The 14803-nt window shown below is 36.5% G+C and overlaps 1 protein-coding gene across 1 annotated transcript; it reads right to left on the bottom strand.

The window, feature by feature from the left end:
• Window positions 1–1233: 1233 nt before the first annotated feature.
• Window positions 1234–14679, bottom strand: LOC146552063 (uncharacterized). The gene is made up of 8 exons (XM_085256723.1): window positions 14536–14679; window positions 14150–14456; window positions 7537–7690; window positions 7057–7156; window positions 1971–2333; window positions 1832–1855; window positions 1621–1727; window positions 1234–1522 (listed from the first exon to the last, which is right to left on the bottom strand). The coding sequence occupies exons 1-8, from the start codon at window positions 14582–14584 to the stop codon at window positions 1496–1498; spliced, it is 1131 nt and encodes a 376-aa protein (XP_085112849.1). The 5' UTR covers window positions 14585–14679; the 3' UTR covers window positions 1234–1495.
• Window positions 14680–14803: the final 124 nt, after the last annotated feature.

The raw sequence follows: 14803 nt of genomic DNA, 5'->3' as shown, positions 1-14803 counted from the left end.
TTATTTTCCTAACAGATGGCAGATGTGCCACATTTCTGTTGCTGCTTCAAAGACTACGCTTCCTGTTTATTTGACTTCAGGACAAGAAAACATGTTTTTCAAGGAAGCAACCAGGGAAAGCAGAATGTGACTGTTTGAACTGAGTCCTGTAAAAAGGCCAGATTATCTTTTGAATGCAGTCCCACACAAACCTTTATCTTATAGTTATATACACATGTGTACATTTAAACACTGTCAGTTATGTTTTTAAATGAGCTGCTGATATTTGCCTGAAGTTCTGTGGCTTCCCCAAAGTCTGATTTTATCTGGTGCAAAATGTTGTGCCAGATCACTGCAAACAGCTTTTGCATAATGTATGACGTTGTTTTTGTACAATGCGTAACTTCAGTTGACACAGAAATGGAAGTTTCCATCTGTTTGCTCATAGATGTGCAGAGCGGGGGGTCGGTGCAAAGTTGCAGGTGCACACAGCGAGCCGGAGGTTGTGGTAAAGTGAAGGTTGCACCTCCGCCGTTTCTCAGCACAGAGAGCGAGCTGCAGGCTGCTCTGTGACCACATCCTCTCCTCTGCTGTTGCACTCTCCTCTGCAGGGTTTCATGCCCTGGTTTATCTTTCTCACCCACAGCAGCTTTGACCTTCCACACCTTCTACACAGATGAAATGCTGATTTCCTGTTATGGGTTAGACTTGTGTTCTTATTTTGCTACAGAGCGTGTTTGAACTAAAGAAAGATATTCTTTGTTTAAGAAAGGAATGCATGTTGTCACACACTGTTTGTGTTTGTGGAAAAGGTGACTCAAAAAGTGAATTGATTTCCAAGAAAAGTAAAGAAAATTACTGGATGAAATTTAAATTTACTAGTAAATTTTACCAGACACTTTTTAGTCATCGGTTTTCTGAATGGAAAATCCTGCTATGAGTAAAATTAACCATCTTAAGAAGTTCTCCTGAGGTGAGATGTTTCAAGATTATGGGGGAGAAAATAGACGACTTCTCAGAAAACAGGCTAGTTGATGAAAAATACATTTTACAGTATCTCTGGAAAAACTTGAGATGTAAAACCAGAGAAAGGCGATGATATTCTTCACAAGTTTGATCAAATGACACATTATTATTCACCTGTCTCATCCTATCTTTTTCAAATTAAGTAATAGTGTTTGATATTATGATATGAAGACTGATTCACAGCTTTAAAAAGTATTTCCAGGGCAAACTACACAAGAACAACACAGCTTTAAAATAATCTAACATACTTTTATTAAGAAGAAAATCAAGTTACACACAGAAAATCACTTTGTATAAGAAATTGACATCAGTCTATTTGAAAGGCAGTTATTAATTATATAAAGACAAATAAGCACATAAAAATCCACAGCAGAACTTGAACAGGCGATTAACAGTGTGCACTTTAACAATAGACTGTTTGTGAACGATATTTACAGAGAGCAAGGTAACTCATGTCCCAGAGTTATTTTTTGAGGCTTCAGCTCAGCTCTCAGTACTTCTGCTTTCCACCAAAACGCTGCAAAACATAGAAAGAACGCAGAGAGTAATAAGTCATTTGTGTTACTGTTATTATTATAGAGAGAGACAATTTTTTTGGACAAGATTTGGACAAACCTGAAGCCTCCACACCAAAAATCCAACGAAAGCTCCATAGGCACAGCTCTTGACAGTAAGCACGCTGTAGACGACCTTGAAATTTTGTGTAGTTGTCAAATACTTCTCTGTAAATAAGAAACATTTAGTGATACAACACAGCTTCTATATTTCCAAGTGATGACAATCATGCTAGAACTGATTCACTGAAGGAATAATCTATAATATTTACCTCTTGATATAGAATTTGTCTCAGCTGTTTGAAAAAAAAGAAGAAATTATTAGTTCACAACAGATGACTGAAATATTAAAAGATTTGCATATAATATGTGCATATAAGAGCAAGACGATTAAGTTCCACAAGAATTTACCCGTAACTCCGTCAATAAAATCTGAATAATCTGTATATACAGTGCCACTGAAGAAATTGACAACGCATTTAAAGGTATTGTCAGGATTTTCCCATTGTTTGGCATAGACTCTCAGCCTGCTGGTGATTTTGTACACGGTCTGGTTGTTGTCATCTTTTCCTTCACGCGCAGCTTCATCTGTTGCCACACCATCAGTGACATTTTTCCCATTCATTTGCCAATACACTTTGACATGGTCAGGGTAGAAACCAGAGGCCACACAAACGAGGGTCTTCTTCCTTTTTTTGTCTTTGCTGTTTCTGCACTCATGTTTTGAAGGTCTCAGTATTTTTACTTGTGGTGGAGTGATTTTACTGTTTTCTTCTGCAAGGACAAAGGACAAAGAAGAATCACATTAACACACATGACTAAAACTGCCTTTAGATCTACAACAAATGTAAGACACCCAAGTCTCGTGCACATGCCAGGCAAACATTACAATTAATGCACAAAAACATCCAGGAGAACTTTTTTCCCACACATATTAACACAAAGGATTAATTCAGATTACAAAACTCACATTTTCTTTATTACTAAATTATTGTGGTGATCTTACCCAGAACTGTTAGCTTGGTTCCCTCTCCAAAATAAGGAGGATAAGTGCCTGAGCACAATGCCAAGTCACAGCCACAAAAACTCACAAGACTTAGAACACTTGGATTCACCTCAAGCTTATTTTTTCTACAGCATTTGTTAGTTCACATACAAAATGATTACTCTGCCATGTGCAATTTAAATCACTTTTTGATGAAACAAACTGCACTTTTCTGCCAGCTGTTCCATAACACAAATATTCTTCCAGACTTGAGGCCGTTTTTTTTTTTCCAAATATCACAGTTTTCTGACACATTTTGAGATGTTTACTCATTAAAATGCAATTTAAAGGTTTACAGCATGGATGACGACATCTTTACATCTCTAAAAACAAGTATTTATGCACTATTTTGTCACTTTCTTACCCAGTACTGTGAGTTTGGTGCCACTGCCAAAGTAAGCAGGGTCGTAGTTGTTCACACTGATAAACTGCTGTAGAAAAAACTGCTCTAGAAAGCTGCTGTCTGTCTTTGTTCTCTTTTTCAGTGCTAAACAACCTTTACACCCAAACATATAGAAAAGACCTGAGGAAAATCATCTGCTTGTAGCATTATTACGCAAATTTTGACCATGCAAGAGAATTAATTTTGGAAATGCACAAATCTAAAATAACAGACATTAAAACCAACTAATTTACAGAAGGATCCCAATGAATATTTCATCAGAAATTATTACTTTAATGTTAATCCATCTTTGCACTCTTACCTAAAACCGTGAGTTTAGTTCCATCTCCAAAATAAGCTTCTGACTGGAAACTCACAGTATTTCACAGAGCTGATAAGAACTGAGTGTGAGAACAATATTCTGGGCGCAGAGCCAAATGTTTCATAGGCACAGTACTTTTACTGGAGAACACAGATAACACTTTTTTCTCCTGGCACAAGAAAACTTCTACATAAATTACTTTTAAACTTTAACGATTGCCCACTTTTTTCACTACCATAACATAAAGGTAAATAAATAAATGAAACATATACTAAATGTTGTCACTCAACCAACATATAAACACCATGAGAGTAAAGCCCAGCTGATTTTTGTTGGAAGTTTTCTTACCTAAAACAGTGAGTTTAGTTCCAGCTCCAAAGTAAGCCTCGTTGTAGGAGCACAGAGACTTTGTACTGTGACAAAAACCCTTTCTAGTGCCTCTCTTTAGCTTTGCCACATGGTAATTATTTCAACTGTCAATTTTTACATGTAAAGACTTTGACTTTAGCTACATGAGTTTTTGGTGTGATTTTAAAGTTTTAGAGGCAGCTCAACAAAATCAGTCCTCAACTTTATTTAGTGAACTTTAAAATGTTTTCTTACCTAAAACAGTTAATTTTGTTCCTCCACCAAAGTGAGCCTCTGAAGCACCAGAGTCACAGTGCACCTGATCAGTGCTCAAAACAGCTCAACACATGCTGCTTCTGCTTTGTTTCTTAATACTTTGCTTACTTTTAATGAACTAAATGTTACTTTTCTTTAATTTAAAAATCCCACATATGCTGCACTGCTCTTTTAAGTTTTTACAAATTTAATATGAAACAAAATGTTTGTTTTTTCAGGCAACACTTATTCTTTAATTGGTTTTTGTTTTGTAACATTTATAAGAATAAATTTTGATTCGTCACTTACCAAGAACAGTTAGTTTTGTTCCCTGCCCGAAATAAGCTTCGTTCTGACACAGCATTTAAACCTCAGAGCAAAAAGCCCTGAGCTGAGACTACAGAGACCTCAAATACAGTTTGTTCAATAATGACTAGAGTTGGGAATTTTAACATCTATTTGGATTCATGTATCCAAGACCTTACTGCAGACATACATATACTCATATATAGTTTTTATTTCTTACCTAAAACAGTTAATTTTGTTCCTCCACCAAAGTAAGCCTCTGAAGCACCACCAGAGTCACAGTGAAGTTAATTAGTGCTCAAAACAGCCCAACATGCTGTTTCTACTTTGCATCTTCATTTTTTGGTCTCTTCATAAAATAATGAAGTTTCCTTTTATTTTTCTTTAAAGTAAAATGTCTAAATGTGCTGCACTCATGTTTTATTGTTGTTGTTGTTTTTACCAGTTTAAATGCCAAACACCTTACTGAAACACTTTTGTCAGCTTTAACTAGTTTAACTATGTTTATGAAAAGACATTTAGATTTTTCACTTACCAAGAACAGTCAGTTTTGTTCCCTGGCCGAAATAAGCTTCATAATTGGCACAGTGTTTAAGCTTCTGAACAAAAAGCACTGAGCTCAGACTATAACGAGTCCAAGTACAGTAAGTTTGTTACCAAGCTGCTTATGTAAGAAAGTTTTTTATATTAGTTATTCCTCTGGCCCAAATCTTATTACAAACTTTATGTATAATTTTTCTTTCTTACCTAAAACAGTTAATTTTGTTCCTCCACCGAAGAAAGCTTCATAACCACCAGAGGCACAGTGAACTTAATCTGTGCTCAAAACATCACGATGCTTCTTTCACTTTGCTTCTTTAAGCATTTAAGCTACTATTAAGAAAAAAAAATCTGAAGCAACAGCTGCCCTTTAACATGTTTTCATTATTTCTGTGTTGAATTCATGTGAGAGAAAAGTTTTACTTACCAATAACAGTCAGTTTTGTTCCCTGACCGAAATAAGCTTCTCTATTGACACAGCGCTCAGGCTTAATGTCAAAAAGCACTCTAAACATCTGAGCTCCTTAAACTTATTTTTGCAGCTTCACCCTTGAACATCTTCATGCATTTATTTGATTATTCACATGCTTTACTTACCTAATACAGTCAGTTTGGTTCCTTTTCCAAAGTAAGCTTCACTGTTTGTCACAGTGCAAAATACTCAGCATGAAACTCTTTCTCTACCACACTTCTCTTTGGGAATAATCTTTGCTCATACTTCTGCCAGCACTTTTACTAATCCTCTAAACAAACCAATATTCATCCAACACAGAGGAAAAAGTGAAATATTTACCTAAAACTGTCAGTTTGGTTCCTTGGCCAAAGTAAGCAGGATTGCCAGTGTTCACAGTGCAAAATACTCAGCATGAAACCCTTTTTGTTCCAGAATAACCTTTGACAAACGTCTTTGATAATACTTCTGACAACACTAAGGCTCTAATCAAAATTGCATTTATCAAAACACAGAAATAAAGTGAAATATTTACCTAAAACTGTCAGTTTGGTTCCTTGGCCAAAGTAAGCTTCGTTAGCATTGTCACAGTGCAAAAACACTCAGCATGAAACTCTTTTTATGCCTGAGGATTGTGTTTACTTATAATCCTGTCAATACTAAGCCTCTGATGAAAGGTACATTTTTGGAACAGAGCAGTGAAGTGAAATATTTACCTAATACAGTCAGTTTTGTTCCTTTTCCAAAGTAAGCTTCGCTGGTCTGTCACAGTGCAAAAACACTCAGCAAGAAACCAAAATTATCTCTGAGGATTGTCTTTACTAATAATCCTGTCAGTACTAAGCTTCTGAATAAAGGTACATTCATCAGAACACAGAAATAAAATGAAATATTTACCTAATACAGTCAGTTTTGTTCCTTTTCCAAAGTAAGCTTCGCTGCCCTGACACAATGCAAAAACACTCAGCAAGAAACTGTTTTTGCACAAGAATTATCTCTGAGGATTGTCTTTACTAATAATCCTGTCAGTACTAAGCTTCTGATGAAAGGTACATTCATCAGAACACAGAAATAAAATGAAATATTTACCTAAAACTGTCAGTTTGGTTCCTTGGCCAAAGTAAGCAGGTTCAGTGTAGGTCACAGTGCAAAATACTCAGCATGAAACTGTTTTTGTATCCGAATCCTCTCTAAGGATAGTCTTCATGGATACCTTTGTTTATACTATGGTTATAGTTAAAGTCATATTTATCAAAAACTGTAGTAAAATGAAATATTTACCTAAAACTGTCAGCTTGGTTCCTTTGCCAAAGTAAGCAGGGTAGTTGTTGGTCACAGTGCAAAATACTCAGCATGAAACTCTTTTTGTATCAGAATGATGTTTGACAATAGTCTTTACTAATACCCCTGTCAATGTTATGGCTCTAAACAAAGTTACAGTTCACAAAACGCTGCAGTAAAGTGGAATATTTACCTAAAACTGTCAGTTTGGTTCCTTGGCCAAAGTAAGCAGGTTGTGTGTTGGTCACAGTGCAAAATACTCAGCATGAAACTCTTTTTTCACCAGAATAACCTTTAGGTTAGTATTAATGAACATTTATGTTAACACTGAGGCTGTAGCCAATGTCATATTTGTCAAAAAATGGAAGTAAAGTGGAATATTTACCTAAAACTGTCAGCTTGGTTCCTTGGCCAAAGTAAGCAGGATTATTGTAGGTCACAGTGCTTTGTTTTTAGCTCAATATTTTAGATTTTTATGAGAATAGAATTTTCCTTCACTGTCAAACCAGCATTTACACCAATTTCTGTGTAATAGGACGAATCAAAGTTTTGAGATATCCAACTTACCTAAAACAGTGAGTTTTGTTCCTTTTCCAAAGTAAGCTTCAGCTCCAGAGTCACGCTGTAGGCCTCCTCTGCCAAAAACTCTCAAAACTTTCCAGAAACATCCAGTTTACACATATTCTAATAATCCAGGTGATCTTTAAACACTTTAAACATGGAGGGTGATCTTTACAATGACCAAATTTGTTTTGTGTTTGTTGAGATAACAATACAAACATCCAACGGCTGCAAATATGAATTGCAAGTCTTTAAAAACTTATTTCCCATTAAAATTTCTTCTTAGGAATAGGTTTTCACTACCAAAGTGTTCCTCCATCCCAGACACCTTCAGATTAGTGATTTTTCCGCTCTAACAACGTTTTAAGTTGCATGTAGCAGTCTTCACAATGCATTTTAATGGGAGGAGGTTTTTGTACGACGGCTCTATGGGATTGTATCACCGTGGCTCCCTGTCCCCACGGTGAAAAAGCATCACACAAAAACCTTGCGTCTTTTTCGTTCTCTCCTCTCTCCTTCCCCCACCCCGCTTCTCCCTATCTCAGCCTCCATCTCTGTCTGCCTGTGAGCGCAGCTGTGCAGTTCGGGCTGACTGACGGCTGAACGCGCTCCAACCTGACTGCTGCTATTTCTGTGACAGCTAAGAAAAGAAGCAGGAAGGGAGGGCAGAAAAAACACAAAGAGACTTTTTTATTTGTGTTTGTAGTTGCTCAGAGGAGGTGACATCTCTGGTGGTCACAGCGCTTTATCCAATCAGTTATTGGCAAGCAAGATGAGAAATACTATAAATGGATGCTCACGCATTTTGGTAACTGTAACCTTCAGATAAGACCCCGCATAGAATGCTATAAAAGCATGGTATGCAAAACAACCAAGCACTAAGTATTTGATACCAGTAATACCAGTAAATTAAAATCTCATTGTTTCTGGATGAACTTCTGCTGTCTAGTCGAGTTCATAAGAGTAAATTTGTCACATAAATGATATAGTTTGTATAACTGAAAGGACATTTTGACAAATTATAACATAATATTGGATTGTGTGGATATAGAATCATAGAAATAAAAGAGCAAAGGTTATTATTCTGAAGTGAATTGTAAGATAATAGTTATAGTCAAGAACACAATGAGCCATTTCATAATAATATAAAATTGTATGTAGATACTGATGTAAAAAATATTTATTTGATATATTTTACACAACATAAGTTTGAGCTAACTAAAGTAATCACATACTGAGTAACGTAGTTATGTCCTTAAAACGGTATTTATGTCTAAATATATTTATTTAGTTACATTTGCTCCACTGCAAATTAGCCTGGGCTATACTTACCTTATAATACCTTACATTTCAATTATTCTTATTCAAATTTCTAATTTATTGCTAACTTTTATGATGTATTTTGGAACATTCCAGAACTTAATTATATATTCAAACATCCCATCAGTTCAGTGTGTAAAAGCTGATGTATATTTACATGTTTGACATTTAAGGATGAGTAAATAATTAGCAGCACAAGAATTGTTCTCATGTTTAAACCTAAAATTTCATTAAGAACAGACTTAATAGTGCAAACTATAAGCATTTTATGAGAGCATGTGTACAGTAGCTATAATATTTAGTATAAATTGCACTTTATTTGGATTAATTGTTATCCCGTATAAACCCAGTAGAGGTCAGTGTGTGATAATCTTCTGAACTTGATCCAATCAAACCGAACACACCAAAATAAATAAATGAATGAAGTAGAAACTAAAGCACGTGGATGTTGATAACAAACTGTTTGTGAGGATAATACTGAATGTAGTAAAATATCTTTACTGTACCAACACCTGCTCACTTATCTGAACAGATCAGCGTTGTGGTGATGCAGGGACATGACTGAACTGTGAAATGGCAGTTCTTGTACTTTATGTGTATTTATAAAGGTTATTTATTTGTTTTTTATAAAAATGATTGTATCTGTTCATGTCATATTGGTATTTCCTTTAAATTCATTTTAAGGGACCATCAGAGTTAAACACATAATCATTCCTATTTATCCATCTTCCCCAACTCGTCGTGTTTTTTTCATTGAGGTTGTTGTTTAGCTGCTCAGGCTTCCTGAACCACTGTGCTATACTGGAAGCACAGTAATACAGAGCCGTGTCTCCGGCCCCAACGAGGTGTATCTTCAGGGTGGATTCAAGCAAGGAAGGCCGAGACATGGTGTACTGTGAATTTTTAAAAGGAGCTTCAATGTTCCAAGAATCTTTACTAAGAGAATATGTCACTAACTCCAGTTTCCCACTGCTGCTTTGTCTGTACCAGTACATGTAGTAATAGTCACTGTCATCTTGTTTACAATCCAGGGTCACATTTGCGGTTCCTTCATAGCTGAAAATAAACTGAGGCTGATCAATTTTAACACCCCGGGAGAAATCTGGAAACAAAGAGACAAATCAACAAATTAAGTGAAAAAATATGATGAGGAATTACCAGAGATATTACAGTTATCTAATATAAGTATAAATGTTCTTACCAGTGAATATAAAAAGCACAAATGGGAGGAAATTCATTTTTACAGTTATTAAATTATTTCAAATAAAATATATCTTTCTGCATTTGTATTTCTAACAGGCTGAGCAGGCACAGCACTGATGCAACTTATTGAACTGCTGCAGTTAAAGCTTCTGAAACAAGATGTCATCAACCCACAGTTTTTCATACAGACAATCTGAAGGGGTTCATTTTTACAGCAACCATATCCCAGTGGCCACCAAGCCAACTGCAGCTTAATTTAATTTCTTCAGAGTAATGAGACAGTGCTGCTTGCAGGACTCAAGGGGGCAGTTTTTATCACTAACCACTGTATCTGCTAACTACATAGACTGCACTTATGTTAATTCTCTTCCCTTTTTTGTATCCTGTATTGGATAAATTGTGCATCTGCGTACAGAGTGAGGGCAGATGGTGATGCAAAGCTGGGATTTACAAAAAAGCTATTACCTCCAGTAACGACTGCATGGTCTAATCGCTTTTGTTGCAAACACACAGAAGTTCTTGTTCAGGGATGTCAAACATGAGGCCCTGATCCCACAATTGTCGTGGTGAAGACTCTGTTATGCTCCATTGGATGGCTTTGAAAAATGTGAAACAATGCTGACAGATTTCTGTCGTTACATTTCATTGATCTGATATCAAAAATAAATCCATGTAAATGTTCTAGAATTTCTACATATTTCTACATACATTTGAAGAGCTGAAGTCTGTTCTATTTTCAAAGGAGCTTGCAAAGAAAAGCATCTGGACTTCTTTAAGTCTGTTCTATTTTAAACTTATGTTTCCACCAGGACAAAGGTGCTCTGACTTTTACAACCAAACAAGCCACAGCCCCTTCCTGCTTTATGCCATCTGTGACAGACAGGGTGGTTATGTGTATCAGTGTCTGGTCTGTGTGTATCACTGTGACTGGCAGCACAGTAATAGGTGCTGCTGTCATTGATATGCAGCTCAGTTATTTGTAGAGAGAAGAGGTTTTTGGATGCATCGAGAAATGACTCTAAGCGTCCCACAGGTTTATCATATTCTTTTACAAGGAACTCGATTGGAGCTCTGTGGTGGTTCTGTCTGTACCAGAGCATGGTGTAGCCACTCATGCTGAACCCTGAACCCATTTTGCACTCCAGCATCAATGTTCTCCCTGGGTCAGACGTTTGATCTTCAGACTGAAGAACAACAACAGTCAGACCTAGAAGCCATGGTAGAAAACACAGAGAAAAAAAGTGAATTTACTCAGATTTGTCACTTATTAGGCAGTAAATAAAGTGTGAGTAAATACACAGCCAACACACCCACCAGAGTGAATAAAAAACGAGAGGTAAATAACTGCGACAACCATGTTAGTATTGAGCTGTCTCCAGTGAAATGATGCAGCTGTTGCAACATCACTGTATTCAGTACAAAAGCATCATGAGGTCACACGACCACGTGATTTGGGGGACGTTTCATCTACAATTTTCTTCAATACGACCATTTTGAAAACAATGTTGACATATATTTATTGACATTTAATTGATTGTGTAGGTGTACATATTTAATCCTAACAAACCAAAGGTAATGGAAACAATCATTTTTTAAAAAAGTAATGTAATGTTCAATATTACTGCTTTATATATTGAGAATCTTGTCTTATTACCTCATGAAAGTTTTGCTTAAAAAGTCTTTATTATGTCACCCTTATGATGTTTTGGTTTAGGACTACTTCCACAGTTGAAAAACTCCTTTGCAAACACTTTTTGTCTAAATAATTAGAGTAATAAATCATTCTTTAAAAACAGCTCATTGCATCAAAACCAGTGTGCATCAAGTCTGTCGAGTCTAAGTAGCCAGAAGTTATAAGATCACACGAACTTTAATATATTTTACTGTTTATTAATATTAAAGCAGACATACAAAAAGCAACAACATTGGAACAGAAACAGCTAGATTAGCATTGTTGTACTGTGAAGCACATATTTTATAGAGAAAAAAAATAGAAAAAGTTTTTCACATAAAAAGACTAAAGCTGAAATTAACTTAAATGTAGTTAAACTGGGAAATTTGTTACATATGTATAGGTACATTACACTTCATAAAGAATACATAGATTTGTTATACCCCAATGTTGCCCTGATAAAAAGATGAACAGTTTCAACGTCCAAAAAGAAAAAACATTATGCCACTGTCATTAGTTTTCTATCAGAGGTTTTTAGTATAGCAGGGATATGAAACACGTCACTGTGTGCTGGCAGCACAGAAATACACAGCTGAGTCTGACAGATTAACGTTTTTGATGATCAGAGAGCCTTTCACTGTGTTGTTTCTTTTTATCTCAAACCGGTCTGTGAACTGGCTCTCATAGTTTGGTTCACCCATAAGCACTGTGTACCCAATGAGGCTCATCGCCTGATCACTCTGCTTGTGCTGGTACCACAGCATTACTTGTAAGCTGTTGCCATCATGACTGCAGTTAATCCTGAGCTCCTCAGTCCCTTTGTTCACAACTTGAGCAGACGACTGTTCAAAGGTAACACTCTCCACTTTTTCTGTGAGAAAAACAAAGTGAGGTGAATTTGAGCATTGCAATTCAACAAAAAAAGACAAAACTGTTAAGCTTACTTGTAAGGACCATGAGTATAAATCCAAATGTGTACAGAGCTGGAGGCATTCTAGAAAGTAAACCTAAATGTAGATATGTGAAATCACACAATAAACTGCTTTCACAGCAAAATTACAAAACTAACATCTCTGCGGTTGAACATTTACATGCCGCTCGTGTCTAACAAACTTATACATGTTGAGTTATATCCTCTCTCTTCTTTACACCACACCCCTTCATTCCTGCCTCCTTAAAACTGCTCACGTGTCCCTTGATGCACATGTTCCTTCGTGGCCATTGAAAATTATTTACTGATTTTGAAAATAATTTAAAGAATATGAGAAATATCATCCAAAAGGTGCAAATCCAGCTTGTAGTAGCAAATAATTAAATGGCATAATTTTATTTTATGTCATGAAAACAATACTGAACGTAGTAAAATATCTTTACTGCACCAACACCTGCTCACTTATCTGAACAGATCAGCTTTGTGGTGATGCAGAGACATGACTGAACTTTGCACAGGCAGTTCTTGTACTTTATATGTGTCAGTAAATGTTCTTTATTATTGTTCATAAGATTTCTTTTGTCCTATAATGTCACATTGGTATATTTATGAGATTCATTTTAAGAGGCTATCAGAGTTTCTATTTATCCATCCTCCCATCATGTAGTGATTTTTTTTTTCCCACCAATGTTGTTGTTTAGCTCCTCATTCTTCCTGAACCACTGTGTTCTACTAGAAGCACAGTAGTACAGAGCCGTGTCTTCAGGCTCAACGGGGTATATATACAGAGTGGAGTTAAGCAAGGAAGGCCGAGACATGGTGTACTTCCTTTTTTCAAAAGGAGCTTCAATCTTCGAGCTATTTTGACCGGTAGAATATGTCAATAACTCCAGTTTCCCACCGCTGCTTTGTCTGTACCAGTACATGTAGTAATGTTGTCTGTCATCTTGTTCACATTTCAGAGTCACAAATGCAGATCCTTTACAACTTGAAATGAATTGAGGCTGGTCAATTTTAACACCCCGGGAGAAATCTGTAAAACAAGAAAACAGAGAAAACAGGCAAAATCAGCAAATTCAGTGAAAAATATAAAGAAGAATTACCAGAGACATTACAGTTATCTAATATAAGTATAAATGCTCTTACCAGTGAATATAAAAAGCACAAACAAGAGGAGATTCATTTTTATAACAAAACATAAAAATTATTTAATTTTCTGCATTTATATTTACAGCAGTCACAGCACTGATGTAACTTATTGAACTGCTGCAGTCAAAGCTTCTGTAACAAGATGTCATCAGCCCACAGTTTTCCACAGCTTCCTTTTTACAGCAACAGTCTCCCAGTGGCCACCAAACCAACTGCAGCTTAATTATCCTCTCCCCAGTGTACTGTGACAGTGCTGCTTGCAGGTCTCAAGGGGGCAGTTTATATCACTTTACTGGTAAATGAACTAATGTTGATTTCTGCAAGCCACCTTTCCTGTTTTCATCCTGGTTTTTGATACTTTTATTTATGATCAGTCAGTTTATTGCATGCTCTTTTCATAATTCTATACCCAGTAAAAGCTTCAAACCCAATGTCTTTGTCCCGTATTAAATGAATTATGCACCTCCATACAGAGTGAGGGCAGATTGTGATGCAAAATTTGGATTTATAAACAAATTTATTACCTACAAAAATACTGTGACTGGCAGCACAGTAGTAGGTGCTGCTGTCATTCATATGCAGCTCAGTTATTTGTGGAGAGAAGTTGTTTTTGGATGTATCGATAAATGACTCTAAGTGTCCCAACAGTTTCTCGTATTCCCTCATAAGGAACTTGATTGGAGCTCCATGATGGTTCTGTTTGTACCAGAACATGGTGTAGCTGCTCATGCTAAAGCCTGAACCCATTTTTGGAAGTTTTTGTGCCTTTGTCATTAGTTTTCTATCAGAGGTTTTTAGTATAGCAGGGATATGAAACACGTCACTGTGTGCTGGCAGCACAGAAATACACAGCTGAGTCTGACAGATTAAGGCTTTTGATGATCAGAGAGCCTTTCACTGTGTTGTCTCTTTTTATCTCAAACCGGTCTGTGAACTGGCTCTCATAGTTTGGTTTACTCTGGGGTACTGTGTACCCAATGAGGCTCATTGCCTGATCACTCTGCTTGTGCTGGTACCACAGCATTACTTGTAAGTTGCTGTCATCATGACTGCAGTTAATCCTGAGCTCCTCAGTCCCTTTGTTCACAACTTGAGCAGACGACTGTTCAAAGGTAACACTCTCCACTTTTCCTGTGAGAAAAACAAAGGGGACGTGAGGTGAATTTGAGCATTGCAATTCAACAAAAAAAGACAAAACTGTTAAGCTTACTTGTAAGGACCACGAGTATAAATCCAAATGTGTACAGAGCTGGAGGCATTCTAGAAAGTAAACCTAAATGTAGATATGTGAAATCACACAATAAACTGCTTTCACAGCAAAATTACAAAACTAACATCTCCGTGGTTGAACATTTACATGCCGCTCGTGTCTAACAAACTTATACATGTTGAGTTATATCCTCTCTCTTCTTTACACCACACCCCATTCATTCCTGCCTCCTTAAAACTGCTCACGTGTCCCTTGATGCACATGTTCC

This window comes from Mchenga conophoros, linkage group LG19 (assembly GCF_057382185.1).
Source record: "Mchenga conophoros isolate Kocher_MC1m ecotype Shallow Benthic linkage group LG19, M_conophoros_male_GT1.1, whole genome shotgun sequence".
Lineage (NCBI taxonomy): Eukaryota > Metazoa > Chordata > Actinopteri > Cichliformes > Cichlidae > Mchenga > Mchenga conophoros.
Note: the sequence above shows the minus strand (reverse complement) of the source record. Positions and strands in the feature narration are given on the sequence as shown.

What these genes read in the sequence shown, in the direction of transcription:
- LOC146552063 (XM_085256723.1), bottom strand. Translation starts at nt 14,584, where the DNA reads ATGCCTCCAGCTCTGTACACATTTGGATTTATACTCGTGGTCCTTACA. An exon ending in TATACTCGTGGTCCTTACAA is followed by an intron (nt 14,457 to 14,535) that starts GTAAGCTTAACA and finishes TTTTTCTCACAG; the next exon opens with GAAAAGTGGAGAGTGTTACC. An exon ending in TTTTGGTGTGGAGGCTTCAG is followed by an intron (nt 1,523 to 1,620) that starts GTTTGTCCAAAT and finishes TATGTTTTGCAG; the next exon opens with CGTTTTGGTGGAAAGCAGAA.